Source organism: Dendrobates tinctorius, unplaced genomic scaffold (assembly GCF_039654945.1).
Source record: "Dendrobates tinctorius isolate UK_male_01 unplaced genomic scaffold, ASM3965494v1 ptg000276l, whole genome shotgun sequence".
NCBI classification, from domain to species: Eukaryota; Metazoa; Chordata; class Amphibia; order Anura; family Dendrobatidae; genus Dendrobates; species Dendrobates tinctorius.
In genome coordinates, this window is record NW_027361943.1 from 2,898,253 (window position 1) to 2,917,041 (window position 18,789).

The 18,789-nt window shown below is 48.8% G+C and overlaps 1 protein-coding gene across 1 annotated transcript in view; it reads right to left on the minus strand.

The window, feature by feature from the left end:
- Positions 1 to 18,789, minus strand: part of NWD1 (NACHT and WD repeat domain containing 1) — a 121,634-nt gene that overhangs the window by 44,089 nt on the left and 58,756 nt on the right. Inside the window, exons 8-13 of the mRNA XM_073559843.1 lie at positions 5,100 to 5,303; positions 4,530 to 4,689; positions 3,775 to 3,892; positions 3,412 to 3,576; positions 2,598 to 2,795; positions 1,070 to 1,192 (exon numbers count right to left, since the gene is read on the minus strand). Coding sequence (XP_073415944.1) covers positions 1,070 to 1,192; positions 2,598 to 2,795; positions 3,412 to 3,576; positions 3,775 to 3,892; positions 4,530 to 4,689; positions 5,100 to 5,303 — 968 coding nt within the window. The remainder of the gene's footprint in view (positions 1 to 1,069; positions 1,193 to 2,597; positions 2,796 to 3,411; positions 3,577 to 3,774; positions 3,893 to 4,529; positions 4,690 to 5,099; positions 5,304 to 18,789) is intronic.

Here is an 18,789-nt window from a genome sequence, read left to right on the forward strand (position 1 = left end):
TGTATGCACTATCGGTGCCAAAGGCCATAATGTTGACGGCAAAGCAAATGTGCGCGCTACAGTGAATCATTTTTAGTGTGTATGCCTACTGGAGGAGAAGACTCAGAATCAGTCTACTACTTCTGCTGTACTCATACCCACACTCAGAAGCAATCTACTATGTCTCAGCTGTAATCATACCCAATCTAGGCCGGGGTCACGCAACCGTATATCTCTGCAAGACAATCAAGCCAATTATGCTAATGGCACTCTGCTCAAACTCTGATCAGAGTTTGATCCGAATGTCATCTTAAGGGGGTTTTACGCATAGTGATATCGCGAGCAATATTGCTAAAGCATCACCGATTTGTTGACGCAGCAGCGATATCGCTATGTGTGATACTTACCTCCGACCGGCTCCCCCGCTGTCTGTCGTTGATTGCGCGAGAACGTGCAGCTCCATTTCTCATCGGGCGCTTCCTGCTGGGCTTCCTGCTGGCGCCGACGAGCGACGCGTGGACGCGGACTGGAGGAAGTCAGGATCGCCACGTCTGAAAGGTAAGTAACGACCGCTGTATCGCTGCTGCATCGCTGTGAGATCTGCCTGTTTGGCAGCTCACTAGCGACTATTTAGCAATGCACCAGCGATCCTGACCAGGTCGTATCGTTGTCAGGATCGCTAAATGTAAAGGGGCCTTTAGTGTGATCTGATTCTCTTACATGTTAGAATCGTATCACAGGTGCGGAGGAGACCGAAAACTTAATTTCTCCATCTTCTCCATTGTCTGAGTCAGCGGTAATGGGGCTGCACTGATTCAATTTTTTCCACACTGATTCAGTCTATGGAAAATAATTGCAGCTCTGCATTGCCCTATAGTATAAGAGTGATCTGAGTCTATCCAATAAAACATTAGATAGCGCTCTGCTGTGTTATTGGCTCATATGAGCGAGCTCTAAGGCCAGGCAGCAGTGCCGAGTATTGATGCCAGAGACTCGTGCAAGTTTCTTGCATCACTCTCGCAAGTGTGACCCCTGCCTAAGGGTAAAAATCTAGTGGACAGGTTTGCTTTAAATGTGTTTATGCAGCTACCTGAGTGGCCAGTGAGTGTGTGGATGACCTCAATGTGATTGATATTCCAAACTATCATGGTCCCATCATCAGATCCGACTAGAAGAAGATCCTTTTCAGGATATACTTCTATTACTGTGATACCTAAAAAAAAGTAAAAGGTATGTTATACCCAGTGTTCCTTCTAGAAAGAAAATTGTTAAAACAACATATTCATTAGGATCAACAAACCAATAACAACTCCGCTGATCTTAATGTTTTGAGCCTACTTCATTATTGTATTTATGCCTATTTTTTAAATAAAATTTTTCTTGATTTAAGGTTGTTTCTGTTTTGTGACAAATCCTTTTTTTAAGTTGTGCCTATTTTGAAGTCTACAGTATTGTAGTCATCTTTTTTTTCCCTCTGCTGGCTAATGAGGGTCTTGTTTTTGTAAACTGGATATTTGCGAACAATTCATTTTTTTTGCTTTAAGTACACTCCAGAGAAATGTTTTTACAAAAGTTAAGGTTACGTATGACATTTTAATGAATCGTGCAACTTTTTGCTGTAAAAGGCGCAAAAAAAGGTAAAGACGAAAATGAAGAACATTTTTTTATCTTGTACACAGTTCATGAACCATGTGCGCCATTTCGAAGAATTTGGCACTTAAAACAGCAAATATTACCACAAGACAAAAAAGAAAAGGTGACTTAAAAAAACCCCAAAATGATGAATCGGGCCATTGATCTCTGTCGTTCTTAGAATACACAGCTTAGAGGCAACATACCGCTGAGCATAGTTACAAAAAAAAGTTATCTAAAGTAAAAATAACTTTAAAAATAAGACTTTTACCCAGATTATGCCACAAAACAATAATAAAAAGTGTTGTCTGAGAACCAACCACCTGGAATTGTATGAGATTTCACATATCTGTGCATCCTTTTCACAAAGTAGCTCAAGAATACTTCTTCGGCCGGGGTCACACTTGCGAGTGTAATACGAGAAGCTCGTACGAGTCTCTCGCATAAATACCCGGCACTGCCACCAGCACTCGGGAACGGAGTGTGCGGCTGCATAGAAATCCATGCAACCGCACACTCTGGTCCTGAATGCCAGTGACAGTGCCGGGTATTGATGTGAGAGACTCGTCCGAGTCTCTTGCATCACACTCGCAAGCCTTCTGACCACCATCCTACCCTTTTCATTGGATCAAGCTAATCATTTTGACTTTGTCAGTTGACAACCTGATTCAACTAAGCTTTAATAGAAATAAGGTGGCCTACTACCTTAAAGTTAAAGATGATCTGTCGCTTACTATAAATTTTTTTACTTGGTGTAAATACCACTCTTTCCCTAAATTTGGGAATGTTTGCTCCTCCAACTGTCCATTCCTGAGATATTATCCCTCTTCCCTAAATATAAGTCTTGTCTTTTTAGTGAAGTGTGTGTGGTCTTCTCTATGGGAAATTACAGTGACAGGTCTTCTTTAATAAGCAATAAACAATGTTATAAGACAAACCCTTAGTAACTTAATTTTTAAAGATTTTTCTGGTCACAATTCACATACCTTTTTTAAATCCTGTAAGGGTGGTTTGCAGGGGACCTCCAGGTGGCTGGAAAAATCCACATATAGGAATAAAAGTAGGATTTGAGTACTGATCAAACCAGGCAAAGCATTGCTGGCACAGATTGCCAATCAACGATGGATAGGATGATTTAAAGAAATGCAGTCTTGCCAATAATTCCACATAAATGATGCAAGGATCTGTTATAACATGACAAAAACATTTCTTTTATTAGAGCATGTAATTCATTGTATGAGGTCAACTGCTCAATATACCCAGTGGTTTTGAAATCAAAATATTAGCTACTGTTTTGCCATCAATCTGTAAACTTCTGCCTCCCATCTCAAAGCCCAAGTAATTATTCCACGGATTTTAAATGGGGTGTAGCTATATAGGAGGCACAGACATTGCAGTTGCACCGAGTCTACTGCAAGTGGGAGCTACATATAGTCCATATGCTACACGAGAAGTGTAGACAATAAATAACATGTAATATTTGGGGGAATATGTTACAAATTTGGAATTAGTGTTTCATGTTAGAATCTTTTTGCTTACATAAGTGAACAGACTAGCTCCAGGGTGGACTGGGCTGGGGGACAGATGCCCCCCGGGCCACTCTCCCGCAGATGTCCAGGGCCGTCTAGCTCCAATATTGATGATTGTCATTCATTATTCATTATATATTAGGGCTCAGCCAATATATTTTGCATTTCTGTTCACAGATTATGGTAATCGGCATCTAAGCTTTCTATGTCAGACACATCCATTGTTCTAAAGAACCAAGAATGATTAGAGCCACAAGTCACAGATACCCACCAATGCGTCCCTCAATAAAATTCATGGTAGGTTGGAAGAGCCGAAGAGCATCACGGACAAGCTTGACCTGTTCATTTTGCACTCTTTCCATGCACATATCAAAGTCTTTGATCATACCATTGATTCCACATGAAACAATTTTGCTAGATATCCAGTTCATATTGCCTGGGAATAGAATTTTTATTTTTACATTAATCATTTCATTTAAAAAAGAAAAGTCTGCGTAGGAAATTAATAAATTGTTTTCTGTAGATTAGGACAGTGTTTCCCAACCACGCACCTTGAGTATGGTCATTATAACATTATAAGTGTTATACACTTAGCACAATTTTACACCTACAGTATAATACATATCACACAAACCTAAGATTTCCTGCTCTAGTTCATTGGTGCAGCCTGCATGAAGAAGATGGTAAGGCAGCTCACTCATTTTTCTGAGATTTGGCAAGTCTTCTGAAAACCACAATGGCTGTGAGGCAACCTAAAAAAAGTTTCAAAACAAGATATGGGTTTAAAATGGCAGTCAACAACAGACCAACATATGAAAGTTAAAGGGGCACTGTTAGTGGTTGCTAGCAGCTCTAAAAAGGGCAACCACAAACAGGCTTTTCACTGGCTACTCTGACTATTAGGAGAGCGCTGGCTCTCACACTCTAACCTCTATTCTAGAATTGGAATTTACACAGGGACCCTGGGCAAACTCTTTAAAGTAACCACAGGCCGATGTTGCAGGCTGCAGGAAGAATTGCCAGGCAAGCCCAAAAGGTAAGGGGACATAATCGTCAGGCAGGAGAATGGTCTGTAAATGAGTCAAGTTCAGAATCAGGAATGTCCACTGGAAACACAAGAGTTCACCATAGCTAGTCAAACTATAACTGGCAGTGCATAGTAGAATTTAGGAAACTTGAATATCTTGCAGGCCAACCCAAGCTAAACAGCAGGGAGCAAACACTAACAGAAGTTAATTCCAGAGCTCCCAGCCTTCAAGTCCCAGAGAACACAGAACTAGTGTTGTTGTCCCGCAATCAAAACAGGGCACTGCTCAGCAGTAGAAGCAGAAAAAGGGAGGACCTTGCACCAACATAGGTGTCACAGTCATGAGGAAAAGTAACAAATACCTTTCTGTCAGCGCTTAGATTTTTCTTAATAAATGGGAGGTGGATGAGACGTTTAGTGCCCAGACTCCAAATCCCCATAAAGTAGTCGGCTAGAATTCGATGTCTTTTTGTCTTCTCTGACCCGTTCAGGTAAATGTTGTGCGCCACTTCAATGAACTGCCTAAACATGGAAAGAGAAGGGCTCATTTATTATAAAATGGCATTCTATAGGTTAGCACCTGTGGCTATTGTCTGAGTTTTCTCAGAAACAATCAAGGCGTTCAGCTACAGATCACCTGGAATGTGAACCAACTGATTGTATTGTCCATGTACTTTATTTGATGTTATCTTATTGTGTTTCACTGTATAATGTATACTTTCCGGTGTGCTCATATTTTTCGAGAAAACAGTTTCACAAACATTTTCAAGAGATTAACAATAGAAAAACACATTTGGCTAGCCTATGATAGCTGATATAATATGAGAAAAAGGTGGTCATCATTAACAAGATATTGCATTATATGCTACAAAATATTATTATTACTACTGTATACTACTATAACATTATGTGGCTGCCATTAAGCTTCATACCTGTGGTAAAGACCTAAAACTGTGCTCTCGTCTGCTTGCCTCTCCACCAAATACCCCTCTAGATCATAGCGCAGATGGGTCCAGGACAGGAAAGGAATTCGGATTACATCTTCACTTGGAGGTGCCCAGTACTGATAAATGTCTGAGAGGACATCATTATCAATGGAGAGGATGTCCTTTAACTCAGCTTCTGACAAACCATTCCTATGATTTAAATATAATTTGTTGGTTAGTCTGTGGGTTATAACTTAAAGGATTTACGATTGTTGTGAACAGTCTTCTGCCATGACCATTTTTAATACAATTGAATACATTTTGGACTTTTATCAGAAGCTGGAGCAAATTTTCTTTTCTTCTCTCCATTGTTTGCATGTGAGACTACACAGGTTCCGTGCTTCTGCACACTACATGCCACTACAGGTGAGCTGGTTTTTCCTCTTTTTCTATATGTTAGGTTTTTTTTCTAGCCATATTTTGGGGAGCTTCTATAAAATACCATGAATTTCATGTTACATTTTTTTTCCACAAATGTTTTTTAGCACAGAGTTTTTGGATCAAACAACGTTCTACATTTTACAGTTGAAATCAGAAGTTTATATACACTATATAAAAAGACACATATGCATGTTTTTCTCAATATCTGACATGAAATCAGAATAAACCTTTCCGGTTTTAGGTCAATTAGGATTACCATAATTATTAATATTTGCCAAATGCCAGAACAATGAGAGAGAGAATGTTTAAAATTTAAGGCATTTTTAGTACTTAATGAAAAGTCAAAAGTTTACATACACTAACATTACTAAACCTTTAAACAATTCTGGATTGCCCATATGATGATGTCATTTGTTTGAAATCTTCTGATTATATGCAAGTACAAATAAGATGGGAGTGTCCAGCGATCATACTGCTCAGGAAGGAGGCAGGTTCTGTGTCCCAGAGATGAACGGGATGTGCTCTGACATATGCATATCACCCCAAGGACAAAAGCAAAAGACCTTGTGAAGATGATGGCGGAAGCTGGTAAGATTGTGTCAATATCCACAGTGAAATGAGTACTGTAGCAACATGGGCTGAAAGACCACTCTGCCAGAAAGAAGCCATTACTCCAAAAGAAATGTATAAAAAACAGATTAATGTTTGCAAATGCACATAGGAACAGAGACCTTAATTTTTGGAGACATGTCCTGAGGTCTGATGAAAATAAAATTGAACATTTTGGGCATAATGACCAGGGTTAAATTGGCAGGAAAAAGGGAGAAGATTGGAAGCCTCAGAACACCATCCCAACTGTGAAACACGGGGATGGCAGCATCATATTGTGGGGTTGCTTTGCTGCAGGAGAGACTGGTGCACTTCACAAAATAGATGGCATCATGAGAAAAGAAGATTATGTGCCAATACTGAAGCAACATCTCAAGACATCCGCCAGGAAGTTGGGCGGAAATGAGTCTTCTAAATGGACAATGACCCGAAGCATACTGCCAAAATGGTAACAAAGTGTCTTAAGGATAGCAAAGTCAATGTTTTGGAGTGTCCATCTCACAGTGGTGTAACGTGGGGGGGCGCTCCGCCCCAGGCGGCACGTGTGTGGGGGCGGCGCGGCAGCAGCAATTCCTCCTCCTCTCCTCAGCCCCTCCACTGACTGTGCACCATTTCCATGACCAGCAGTGTTCAGGGACAGTTGCTAGGAGACAGCAGAAGTGAGGCTTGGCCCTCACGGCTCCGCCCCCTCTGTGTGAGCGCTCAGCTGATGTGGTCTTGTGACACCATCAGGTCACGTGACAGGCAAAGTCTGGACGGCATCATGGCAGCAGCTGGGGGGTGAGTGTCGGTGCCTGGTGTCGTGTGAGAGAAAAGTCGCAGCTATTTTAGCGACACTTGTTTTTATTCCTGCAGAACATTAGAGTGAGAAAACCAACAGTCCCTGCCCGCTGGTTCAGCAGAAACTGTATGCTGGGACTTATAGTGCTTCAGTACTAGTATGTTGCCTGCTGATAGTCATACTACTGTGTATGCTGGGACTTGAAGTCCCAGATGATATTACAGGCTGTGTCCCTTCCTCCAGGAGGCCTGCTGGTCCTTGTAGTCCTTCTGTATATGGTACGGACTACCTGTCTGGGCTGATACTTAAAGGAAGCTGAAATATGAGGGGCTGTTTGATGGAAGCCGCACACTGTCCCTGCCCCATTACCCCCTGAATATGTGTCTGTTTGCGGCCGGGGGAGAAAGGTGTCGGGTGCAGTCCTGCAGGACGGCTGTTATGTTCCTGCAGTCAGCGAACGGCGGAGAAGTGAACTTTGAGATGAGATTGTAGTGAGAGGAGATAGCAAGCGGAGGGTTAATCGTCTGAGATCACCCCTCTGTATGCACCTGCCTCCCACTTCCCCAGCACAGATGCTGCCTCCCACTTCCCCAGCACGGACGCTGCCCCCTAATTTCCTCGGCCCGTATGCTGCCCCCATTTCCTCGGCTCATACGCTGACCCCCATTTCCTCGGCCTGTATGCTGCCCCCCCCATTTCCCCGGCACGGACGCTTCCCCACATCTCCCGTTAAGGCGCTCCCCCCTAACGCAGCCATGGTGTCTCCTGTACAGACCGTGTCCCCATTTATTTACGTGTGTTTACTGGAGACCGGACCACAAAGTGTCGTCATACAGACCATAAAGAGGAATTGACGAAAGGCGTCAATTTGTGGTAGAGCTTCTAATACTGGAACAACTGCAACTCCCAGCATGTGCTGCGAGCTCTTGTGGAGCCACAACTCCCAGCATGTCCTGCGAGCTCTTGTGGAGCCACAACTCCGAGCATGTGCTGCGAGCTCTTGTGGAGCCACAACTCCCAGCATGTGCTGCGAGCTCTTGTGGAGCCACAACTCCCAGCATGTGCTGCGAGCTCTTGTGGAGCCACAACTCCCAGCATGTGCTGCGAGCTCTTGTGGAGCCACAACTCCCAGCATGTGCTGCGAGCTCTTGTGGAGCCACAACTCCCAGCATGTGCTGCGAGCTCTTGTGGAGCCACAACTCCCAGCATGTGCTGCGAGCTCTTGTGGAGCCACAACTCCCAACATGTCCTGCGAGCTCTTGTGGAGCCACAACTCCCAACAAGTCCTGCAAGCTCTTGTGGAGCCACAACTCCCAGCATGTGCTGCGAGCTCTTGTGGGGCCACAACTCCTAGCATGTCCTGCGAGCTCTTGTGGGGCCACAACTCCCAGCATGTGCTACGAGCTCTTGTGGAGCCACAACTCCCAGCATGTCCTGCGAGCTCTTGTGGGGCCACAACTCCCAGCATGTCCTGCAAGCTCTTGTGGGGCCACAACTCCCAGCATGTCCTGCGAGCTCTTGTGGGGCCACAACTCCCAGCATGTCCTGCGAGCTCTTGTGGGGCCACAACTCCCAGCATGTCCTGCAAGCTCTTGTGGGGCCACAACTCCCAGCATGTCCTGCGAGCTCTTGTGGGGCCACAACTCCTAGCATGTCCTGCAAGCTCTTGTGGGGCCACAACTCCCAGCATGTCCTGCGAGCTCTTGTGGGGCCACAACTCCCAGCATGTCCTGCGAGCTCTTGTGGGGCCACAACTCCTAGCATGTCCTGCAAGTTCTTGTGGGGCCACAACTCCTAGAATGTCCTGCGAGCTCTTGTGGGGCCATAACTCCCAGCATGTGCTGCGAGCTCTTGTGTGGTCGCAACTCCCAGCATGTCCTGCGAGCTCTTGTGGGGCCACAACTCCCAGCATGTCCTGCGAGCTCTTGTGGGGCCACAACTCCTAGCATGTCCTGCAAGTTCTTGTGGGGCCACAACTCCTAGAATGTCCTGCGAGCTCTTGTGGGGCCATAACTCCCAGCATGTGCTGCGAGCTCTTGTGTGGTCGCAACTCCCAGCATGTGCTGCGAGCTCTTGTGGGGCCACAACTCCTAGCATGTCCTGAGAGCTCTTGTGGGGCCACAACTCCCAGCATGTCCTGCGAGCTCTTGTGGGGCCACAACTCCTAGCATGTCCTGCGAGCTCTTGTGGGTCCACAACTCCTAGCATGTCCTGCGAGCTCTTGTGGGGTCACAACTCCTAGCATGTCCTGCGAGCTCTTGTGGGGCCACAACTCCCAGCATGTCCTGCGAGCTCTTGTGGGGCCACAACTCCCAGCATGTGCTGCGAGCTCTTGTGTGGTCACAACTCCCAGCATGTCCTGCGAGCTCTTGTGGAGCCACAACTCCCAGCATGTCCTGCGAGCTCTTGTGGGGCCACAACTCCCAGCATGTCCTGCGAGCTCTTGTGGAGCCACAACTCCCAGCATGTTATGCGAGCTCTTGTGGAGCCACAACTCCCAGCATTAGGTCTTCATCCAGCATCATCAAGCTAATACATACATATACACTCACTGGCCACTTTATTAGGTACACCATGCTAGTAACGGGTTGGACCTCAATTCTTCGTGGCAGAGATTCAACAAGGTGCTGGAAGCATTCCTCAGAGATTTTGGACCATATTGACATGATGGCATCACACAGTTGGCGCAGATTTGTCGGCTGCACATCCCTGATGCGAATCTCCCGTTCCACCACATCCCAAAGATGTTCTATTGGATTGAGATCTGGTGACTGAGGAGGCCATTTGAGTACAGTGAACTCATTGTCATGTTCAAGAAACCAATCTGAGATGATTCGAGCTTTATGACATGGCGCATTATCCTGCTGAAAGTAGCCATCAGATGCCTGTTCTTAGCTGAGAGGAGTGGTACCCAGTGTGGTCTTCTGCTGCTGTAGCCCATCTGCCTCAAAGTTCGACGCACTGTGCGTTCAGAGATGCTCTTCTGCCTACCTTGGTTGTAACGGGTGGCAATTTGAGTCACTGTTGCCTTTCTATCAGCTCGAACCAGTATGCCCATTCTCCTCTGACCTCAACAAGGCATTTCCGGGCACAGAACTGCCGCTCACTGGATTTTTTTTCTTTTTCGGACCATTCTCTGTAAACCCTAGAGATGGTTGTGCGTGAAAATCCCAGTAGATCAGCAGTTTCTGAAATACTCAGACCAGCCCTTCTGGCACCAACAATCTTGCCACGTTCAAAGGCACTCAAATCACCTTTCTTCCCCATACTGATGCTCGGTTTGAACTGCAGGAGATTGTCTTGACCATGTCTACATGCCTAAATGCACTGAGTTGCCGCCATGTGATTGGCTGATTAGAAATTAAGTCTTAACACACAGTTGGACAGGTGTACCTAATAAAGTGGCCAGTGAGTGTATATATATATATATATATATATATATATATATATATATAGAGAGAGAGAGAGAGAGAGAGAACTGCAAGAAGATGAAAGTCTAGAAATGTAGAAATATTAACAGCAGAGTTAGTAGCAGACTAAAAATTAGATCTTTGAGTGTAGTGTGGGCTCTTCGGATGCTTCCGGATTATCAACGACCAAAGGGGCGGCAAATTTTTCGACCGCCCTGGGCGCCACAAACAGTTGCTACGCCACTGCCATCACAAAGCCCTGATCTCAATCCTATGGAAAATTTATGGGCAAAGCTGAAAAGGCCGGTGTGACCAAGGCAACCTACAAACCTGGATCAGTTACACCAGGTTTGCCAGGAGGAATGGGCCCAAATTCCGACCAACTATTGTGAGAAGCTTGTGGAAGTATATCCCAAACGTTTGACTCAAGTCGTTCAGTTTAAAGGCAATGGTACCAAATACTAATGAAATGCATGCAAACATTTGACTTTGCAGTAAGTAATGAAAATGCCTTAAAACATTCTCTGTTATTATTCTGGCATTTGGCAAATATTACTAACTATGGTAATCCTATTGGCATAAAACAAGTAAGGTTTATTGTGATTTCATGTCAGACATTGAGAAAAACATGCTTGTGTGTCTTTTTATATAGTGTATGTAAACGTCTGGTTTCCACTGCATGTCTTTTTCTGTGTATTGAAATGACGATGGAAATGCCTATGAAAAAGCTGCACGCAGAGCGTGTAGTGATTTAAAGGGGATATCCAGGACTTTACAAAAAAAATGTGTCTAAGCATTAACAAGCAGGTAATTGTAGCTTACCTGCCTGTTGTGCATGGCGCCGTTCTTCTCCGGCACAGAGCGGTCACAGACCGCTTCTGCTCTGGATTCAGAAGCCTCTGCAGACGTCACATCTACAGAGCGGAAGCTTCTTTTCTGCTCTCCTCTGTAGACGGTGCGGCACTTCCGAGATCATTCTGATTGACAGCTATCTAACTGGGGGAGACAGCTGTCAATCAGAATGACCTCAGATGTCCCGCCACTTCAGCAGAGGCAGCGGAATCCCTGGCAGGAGAGGTCTATGACCGCTCTGTGCTGGGAAAGAACAGCGCCGGTCACAACAGGCAGGCAAGTTGCAACTACCTGCCTGTTAGTGCTTAGATCAGGGGTGGGGAACCTCCGGCCCGCGGGCCGCATGTGGCCCGCAGTGGCTTTTCATGGGGCCCACGGGCAGGTCCCTGGAGTCCCCAATGCTCAGGCGGCAGCTGTATCCTGTCAGCTGCCGGCCCTTTAACCCCCAAGTGCACAGCACGCAGCGTTCATTACAAATTGCTGCCTGCCCTGCACATGAATGATGATGTTGACTGGGAGGGCGGGGTTAGCATCTGGGTGGGCGGGATTAGCGCCCAATGCTCTCCTGTCAACATGTCTCGGAAGAGGAGATGCTGCCAGAGATACCACAGCGCTCTGTGCGTGCCCGCAGCTCTGTGCCTCCCCGGGGATCTCTGTGCTGGCAGCTGTGTGCTTTTCTACTTGTAATCTGTGCCCCTCAGCTATGTGCCCCTCAGCTATGCAGCTATGTGCCCCCCATGATCTCTGTGCCCCAACTATGTTTCCACATGTGATCTGTGCCCCTTCCTATATATACCCCCTGTGATCTGTGCCCTCCATCTATGTGCCCCCCAGCTGTTTCCCCATGTGATATCTATGCCCCTGTGATCTGTGCCCTCCATATATATACCCCCAGTGATCTCTGTGCTCCCAGCTATGTTTCCACATGTGATCTATGCCCCCCACCTATATATACCCCCGTGATCTGTGCCCTCCAGCTATGTGCCCCCCTGTGATCTGTGCCACCCCAGCTATATGCCCCCTGTGATCTCTGTGCCCTCCATTTATGCGCCCCCAGCTGTTTCCCCATGTGATATCTATGCCCCCGTGGTCTGTGCCCTCCAACTATATGACCCCCCGTGATCTCTGTGCCCCCTGCTATGTAACATAGTAACATAGTAATTAAGGTTGAAGGAAGACTTTAAGTCCATCTAGTTCAACCCATATCCTATCCTAACTTGCCCTAACATGTTGATCCAGAGGAAGGCAAAAAAAACCCATGTGGCAAACAGTAAGCTTTACATTGGGGAAAAAAATTCCTTCCCGACTCCACATACGGCAATCAGACTAGCTCCATGGATCAACGCAATAGTAAGGAAACTAGTGTATATATGTGGCGCCCCCAGGAGTATGGTCGCCACAGTGGCATTACCTTCCTCCTAGGGAGGGTGATGTCATGCTTGGAAGCAATGAAGGATCTCTGTCAGGTAAATCCAGCACACAGCACAGTTCCCACTCCGGGTCAGCAGAGGGAGCTCTGAACCAAGCTGGGGGAGGAGCTGCTCTCTGGGGCCAGGAAAGGGAAGTTAGTGAAGTTTGTGTTAAGAAGGCAAAGAGTGTGGACGTGGAGAAGAGGAGCTGGAGGATTGCGCAGAATTCAGGCTTACTTCTAGCTCTAAGCGCATGGTCCGGAGTCCGGTATCCGAGGTTGTATGGATGCTGATGGTTCTGCAGCAGAAACCGGAGGAACGAGAGGCTGGTAATGCTCTGTTCCCAACTATGACTCGGAGGCACAGCAGTAACTTGTGTGAGCCAGAAAGAGGAGACTACGGATGCCTGCCATACAAGGGGAGTTCTAAAAGAGAGCAAGCAAGAGGAACTTCAGTGTAACTCAGTACTGCAAGTGCCTCAGATAAGTGCTAGAAAGCAGACTACACAACCCATCTGCATAGAGAGATTCCTAAGTTGCTTTCAGGCGGATAAGACCTGTTCCATCTGTAATCTGGATCCTGGACTGCACTTACAAAGCAAAGTAAAGATAAAGGCAACTGCACCCTGTTGTGTCATTGCCTTCTTCCTGCAACACCATCAGCACTGCTACATCTCTGTGCCTAACACTGCACCCTCTTCCTCAACACCTATTACCACTGCCCTGGGACTACAGCTCTACCTGTGGGGAGCTCTTACATCTTGCTGCTTTATACCATCTGTCCCAGAGGATCTGCCTGCAGCGTCGGTTAAACCCCTTCATTGCCGAGCACCACAGGTGGCGTCATGTATCATCCACCTATAAACTTTATCCAGTTACGTTTCACCCCTTTTGCATGGATGCCCAGGGCCACAGACCGGGTCACCGCCACCGTGACACATCCCTCTGAGACACCGGCCCAGTACCAAGTAACCCCACTGCCCTGGCGGGCGATCCATTTTGGCGTCACGAACAGGATTTGCGAAGCCCGGTGCCACCGGGTCCTGTGTGCCAGAGACTGTATTGTGTGCCGTGGACTTAGTGTGCAGTTGCCGCCATTACCCCGCCACTTGGCGTGTGTGGGAAGCCAAAGGGGAGTGACGTCGTGAGTGCGAAAAGTGAGGTGCTGCACGGGAACAGACCAGCGGGTGGGAAGTGAGGAACGGAGGCCTGCAGTCCCGGCGTCCCCCGATCATCCCGCCTGCGGAGCGGCAACCGGTAAGCCAGTGAAACACGGGGCCTGGCCAATGTTAACTAGGGGGGGAAGAGAATGAGGCAAAAGAAGATGAAGCGGTAAACGCAACCGCACCCCCCACAGCACCGCAAGATGCAGGGGCCAGCGCAGCTGCGGCTCCAATGGCACCGCAGAATCCAGCGGCCAGCGCCGCCTCCAGAGCACCGCAAGAACCAGCGCCCACCGCAGCAGTCCCCATAATGCCGCTGTCCATGCCCTATATTCCGGGAGCGGCCTGGTTACCGCAGTGCTCAGGGGAGTCACATACCCTGAGTGAATTTAAGGAGAGACTGTGCAGTTTGTTTGAAGTGTATCCTCTGTCTGAAAGCCAAAAAGTGAACATCCTTATTGGGCAGCTAACTGGTGCAGCGCAGAGAAGTAAAGTCCTGGCAGGACACTGATAAAGAGACTGTTAAAAAGATTCTGGCTAAGCTAAGAAGCACCTTTAACACCTGCACTGCAGCTGAAATAAAAATGAGATTCTTTGGGTGTAAGCAAAGAGTGAAGGACAGTATACGGGACTATGCTCTTAGCCTCCAGGAGGTGCTGCGAGCCATAAAGCAGATTGACCCAGACAGTGTGAAAGATGGAGACAGACTGTTTAAGGAGCAATTTATTGAGGGATTCCTATCCAGTACCCACCGAGCACAGCTGTGCATCATAGCCCTACAGAACACTGATCTAGACTTTGCAGACTTTAAAGACAGGGCTATCCGGGTGCTGCATGAACCAAATGTAAGCCGTCCAGCGCCCCCTAGGCGCCCAGCGATCACATACCACCAAGAAGCAGCATCTTTCCCTCCAAGCCCTGTGGAGGCTGACGCACAGACTTTGGATAATGATCCATCTACAGAACTGCGCCTTCAGGTCCAAGAGCTGACCAAAAATATGGCTGCACGTGCCAGAACTGTGCAGTCCATGCAGGTGTCCTCAAAGGAGCAGATCCAGCTGGCCTCCAGTCTAGAGGATGTCCCGTGGCTCCGGAAGAAGAGGATCCCGCCACTCCGAGGGAGAGACAACGATCGCTATGATCAGGACGAACGTCCCATCTGTCGTCACTGCCACAAGGCAGGCCACATCGCAAGATTCTGTTATTTAAACGAGCAACCCCTGGGGCAGAGGGGCAACCCCCAGGAGAAGGACCACAAGGCCCAAAGAACTGGCAAGCCAAGTATGTTGGAGGGTGACCAGTCCTCCCAGTGGTGATTGACGGCATCCCCATGAACGCTTTGCTGGACACTGGCTCTCAGGTGACAACTATGCCATATATCCTTTACAAACGATATTGGGCTGACTCTGAACTTACTCGCGGCCCAAGTGATGGGCTGACAGTAGTTGCCAGCAATGGTCAGTCTTTGCCGCAAGTAGGATGTAAAGAGATTACCATTAAGGTGGGGCGAGTGGAGTTAAAATCTCAAGGTCTGATAGTTGTAGACATTGATCGACGAGACTGTAACCCATTGATGACCTTAGGTACTAATGTGATTGAAAATTGTCTTGCCGAGGTTATTGTTTTGTTGCAACAGGTAGCTGAGACTGCTGGTTCCAGTGAACAATGAGTCCTGCAGAAGGAGATCAAGGCCCTGATGCAAAGACAGCAGGTAGAACTGTCTGGCGGAGAAATTAGCAGCGTCAGAATGAGTGATTCTTTCCCCATTGCGATACCCCCCAGATGTAAATGTTAATTTGGTGTCGGGCAGCCATAGGCCTCAGAGGAAAAGATTACCAAGCCTTGGTAGAGCCAGCGTACTCTGATAGCCGGCCCACTGTCCTGACAGCCAGAGGGGTAGTTGATGTCCGCAAAGGGAGAGTACCGGTATGCCTCTTGAATTGTGGGGAGGAGGAGGCCACAATACCTCGGTATGCCACAGTTGCTAAGCTGTTTACTGTCAGCAACAACGCCATACAGGCAGCAGAGCCCTTGGTTTCATTCGACCAGGTGGAGGACAATGGCTCTGTAAAGCAGCTGGAGGAATGGTGCCAGGAGCTGCATGTGGGCACTGACTCCACCCCTGGCGCTGCGGTCCCTGGTGGAATTGCCCCCAGCTGAATCCCCTGCTGGGACCTGCGACTCCGTGGGGGACGACATGGTTCCATCGTTGCAGCGCTGCAGCGCTGTTTTATCCTCGCTCCTGTCGTGCCCCCGGAAGTCGCCCTGTGTCAGGGCGCATGCGCCGCGTCATCGCCATCCTACCCCGGAAGTTCAACCATTACTCCCGGGGTATAGGAGCGTCGGGCGCCGGCCGGCTCCTGCGCCACCGCTACTCACACGCGCGGTTCGCGCGCTCATGGCCTCACCTCCCACGCTGTATCCCCACCGATGGGGGGGTGTTCTGCCTCCGGATGCCAGACCGGCCCGCTCCCTGGTAAGACCGGGCGGCCCTCCCCGGACCCGGTCATCACCGTTATGCCACCAGACGAGGGGGGAGCCGTCAAACGGAATCTCCCCCGAAGCTGCTTCCGGACCGCAGCCCCTGCCGTTCCCGAGGAGACCGCACAGGCGGATGCATGGCCCAGGTAAGATCCTGCAGGATCCTGCTCCATTTGGAACAGGAAACCAAAACTGAGGAGGAAAGGCGGACCGCCCTTTTATCTTTCCTGTAGGGTTTCCTGTTCCAAATGGGCGGATCCGATACCTCCAGTGGGTGCTGTCGTGGCGAAGAGTAAAAGAGTGATCTCCTACGCCAGCAGGAAGCTTCGTCCCACTGAAAGGAACCCTGACAACTACAGTTCCTTTAAACTGGAGTTCCTCGCCATAGTCTGGGTTGTGACTGAACGATTCAAGCATTACCTACCTTCAGCCAAGTTTACCATCTTCACGGACAACAACCCGCTGACTCACTTGGAAACTGCAAAACTAGGTGCACTGGAGCAGCGATGGATGGCCCGGCTGTCTAACTATGAATTTACCATCAAGTACCAAGCGGGGCACACTTATGCCAATGCTGATTGTTACAGCCCCCGTTTCGGCCCACGATACTTACCTGCCCGCTCCCGCGCCGCAGCCTGGCTTCCCCCGTCAGTCGCAGTGTCCTGTGACCGGCCCGCGGCCTGCGACGTCTTTGCATGCTCTGTGCACTGCGCCGGTTCTCATACATTCCTGTGCTTCTATTGCAGTCCGGTCCTGTGTGTTCCTGCTCCATCCTGCCTGCCCGTGTCTTGCCCCTGCAGTTCTACTCAGGTCCTGTGTGTTCCTGCTCTGTCCTGCCTGCCCGTGTCTTGCTCCTACAGTCCTACTCCGGTCCTGTGTGTTCCTGCTCCGTCCTGCCTGCCCGTGTCTCATTCCTGCAGTCCTACTCTGGTCCTGTCTACCCGTGCCTGATTCCTGCAGTCCTACTCCGGTCCTGTCTGCCCGTGCCTGATTCCTGCAGTCCTACTCCGGTCCTGCCTACCCGTGCCTGATTCCTGCAGTCCTACTCCGGTCCTGCCTGTCCGTGTCTTTGTCTCCTGCTGTCCTACTCCAGTCTCCACCTGAGCTCTACACCTTCCCTGTGCTCGTGGTACCAGGTCCTGTGTCTCGCTCCAGTCCATTCCGAGCCACCCCTCTTGGTACCGGCTGCAGTGGCATTCGAACCCCTGGGCCTGCTCCTAACAGTCCCTGTATAGGAGTCGGTTCCACCAGGTTGCTCGCCCGTTGCCCCTCGGTGCCACGGTCCAGAGGGTCCACTCCTGGAAGCCTGCCTTGCCTAGCGAAACGCTAACACTGATGCGCTGTCCAGAATGCCCAATCTGTCAGATGCAGGAGAAGACCCTGAGGCACTCGAAGAAATAGAGTTACCCGCCTTCCACCGGCCAATTGCGGCCCAACATGCCCAAGGAGTGAGAAACAGACGATCTATCATGATCTATCATGACCTTGCTCCGGGAGAGATTCTACTGGGCTGGTATGAGGAAGGCCATTGAAAATTGGTGCCGGGAGTGTGGACAATGCAACCTGCGCAGGAAGGACCATAACAGCCAGCAAGCTCCTTTGCAGCCAATAATAACTAAACAGCCACTCGAGTTGGTAGCCCTGGACCATATGAAGCTGGTCCCAAGCCGTTCAGGCTATGTTTATGCTCTTACCATTTTTGACCACTACTCGAGATTCCTGGTAGTCGTGCCTGTCAAGGATCAAACAGCCAGGACAGCAGCCAGAGCATTTCAACAGCACTTTTGTCGACCACACGGTTACCGTGAGCGAGTGCCTACAGATCAAGGTCCAGTCTTTGAGACAGAAGTGTTCCAGGAATTCTGTAACTTGTACGGTTGCAAGAAGATCAGGACAACACCATATCATCCACAGACCAATGGCATGTGTGAAAAGATGAATCAGGTGGTGATTAGTGTTGAGCATTCCGATACCGCAAGTATCGGGTATCGGCCGATACTTGCTGTATCGGAATTCCGATACCGACTTCCGATATTTTTTCAATATCGGAATTCGGCATCGGAATCGGAAGTTCAGTTGATTGACGGCCTGACGTCATCATGATGCGCGGTGTGTGCGCATCATGATGCGCCGTCATTTTGGGCCTTCCGGGGGTCTCTGCCGGCCTGCCGGGGGGCTGTGCCGGCCTGCCGGGGGGCTGTGTGGACTGCCCGGGGTCTGTACCGGCCTGCCGGGGGGCTGTGCCGGCCTGCCGGTGGTCTGTGCACCCTGTGGGGGTCTGTACCGGCCTGCCGGGGGGCTGTGCCGGCCTGCCGGGGGGCTGTGCTGATGTCCGGGGGTCTGTGCAAGCATCGTCCGATGGGACTACAAGTCCCATCGGGCGATGCCTGCTACCATGACAGTGATTGACACATTAGCCAATGATGGGACAGTAGTAGTCCCATCATCCGGCTAATGTGTTAAATGTTAAAAAAAAAAAAAAAAAAATACTACATACATACTACATGCATGCTACATACATACTACATGCTACATACATACTACATATATA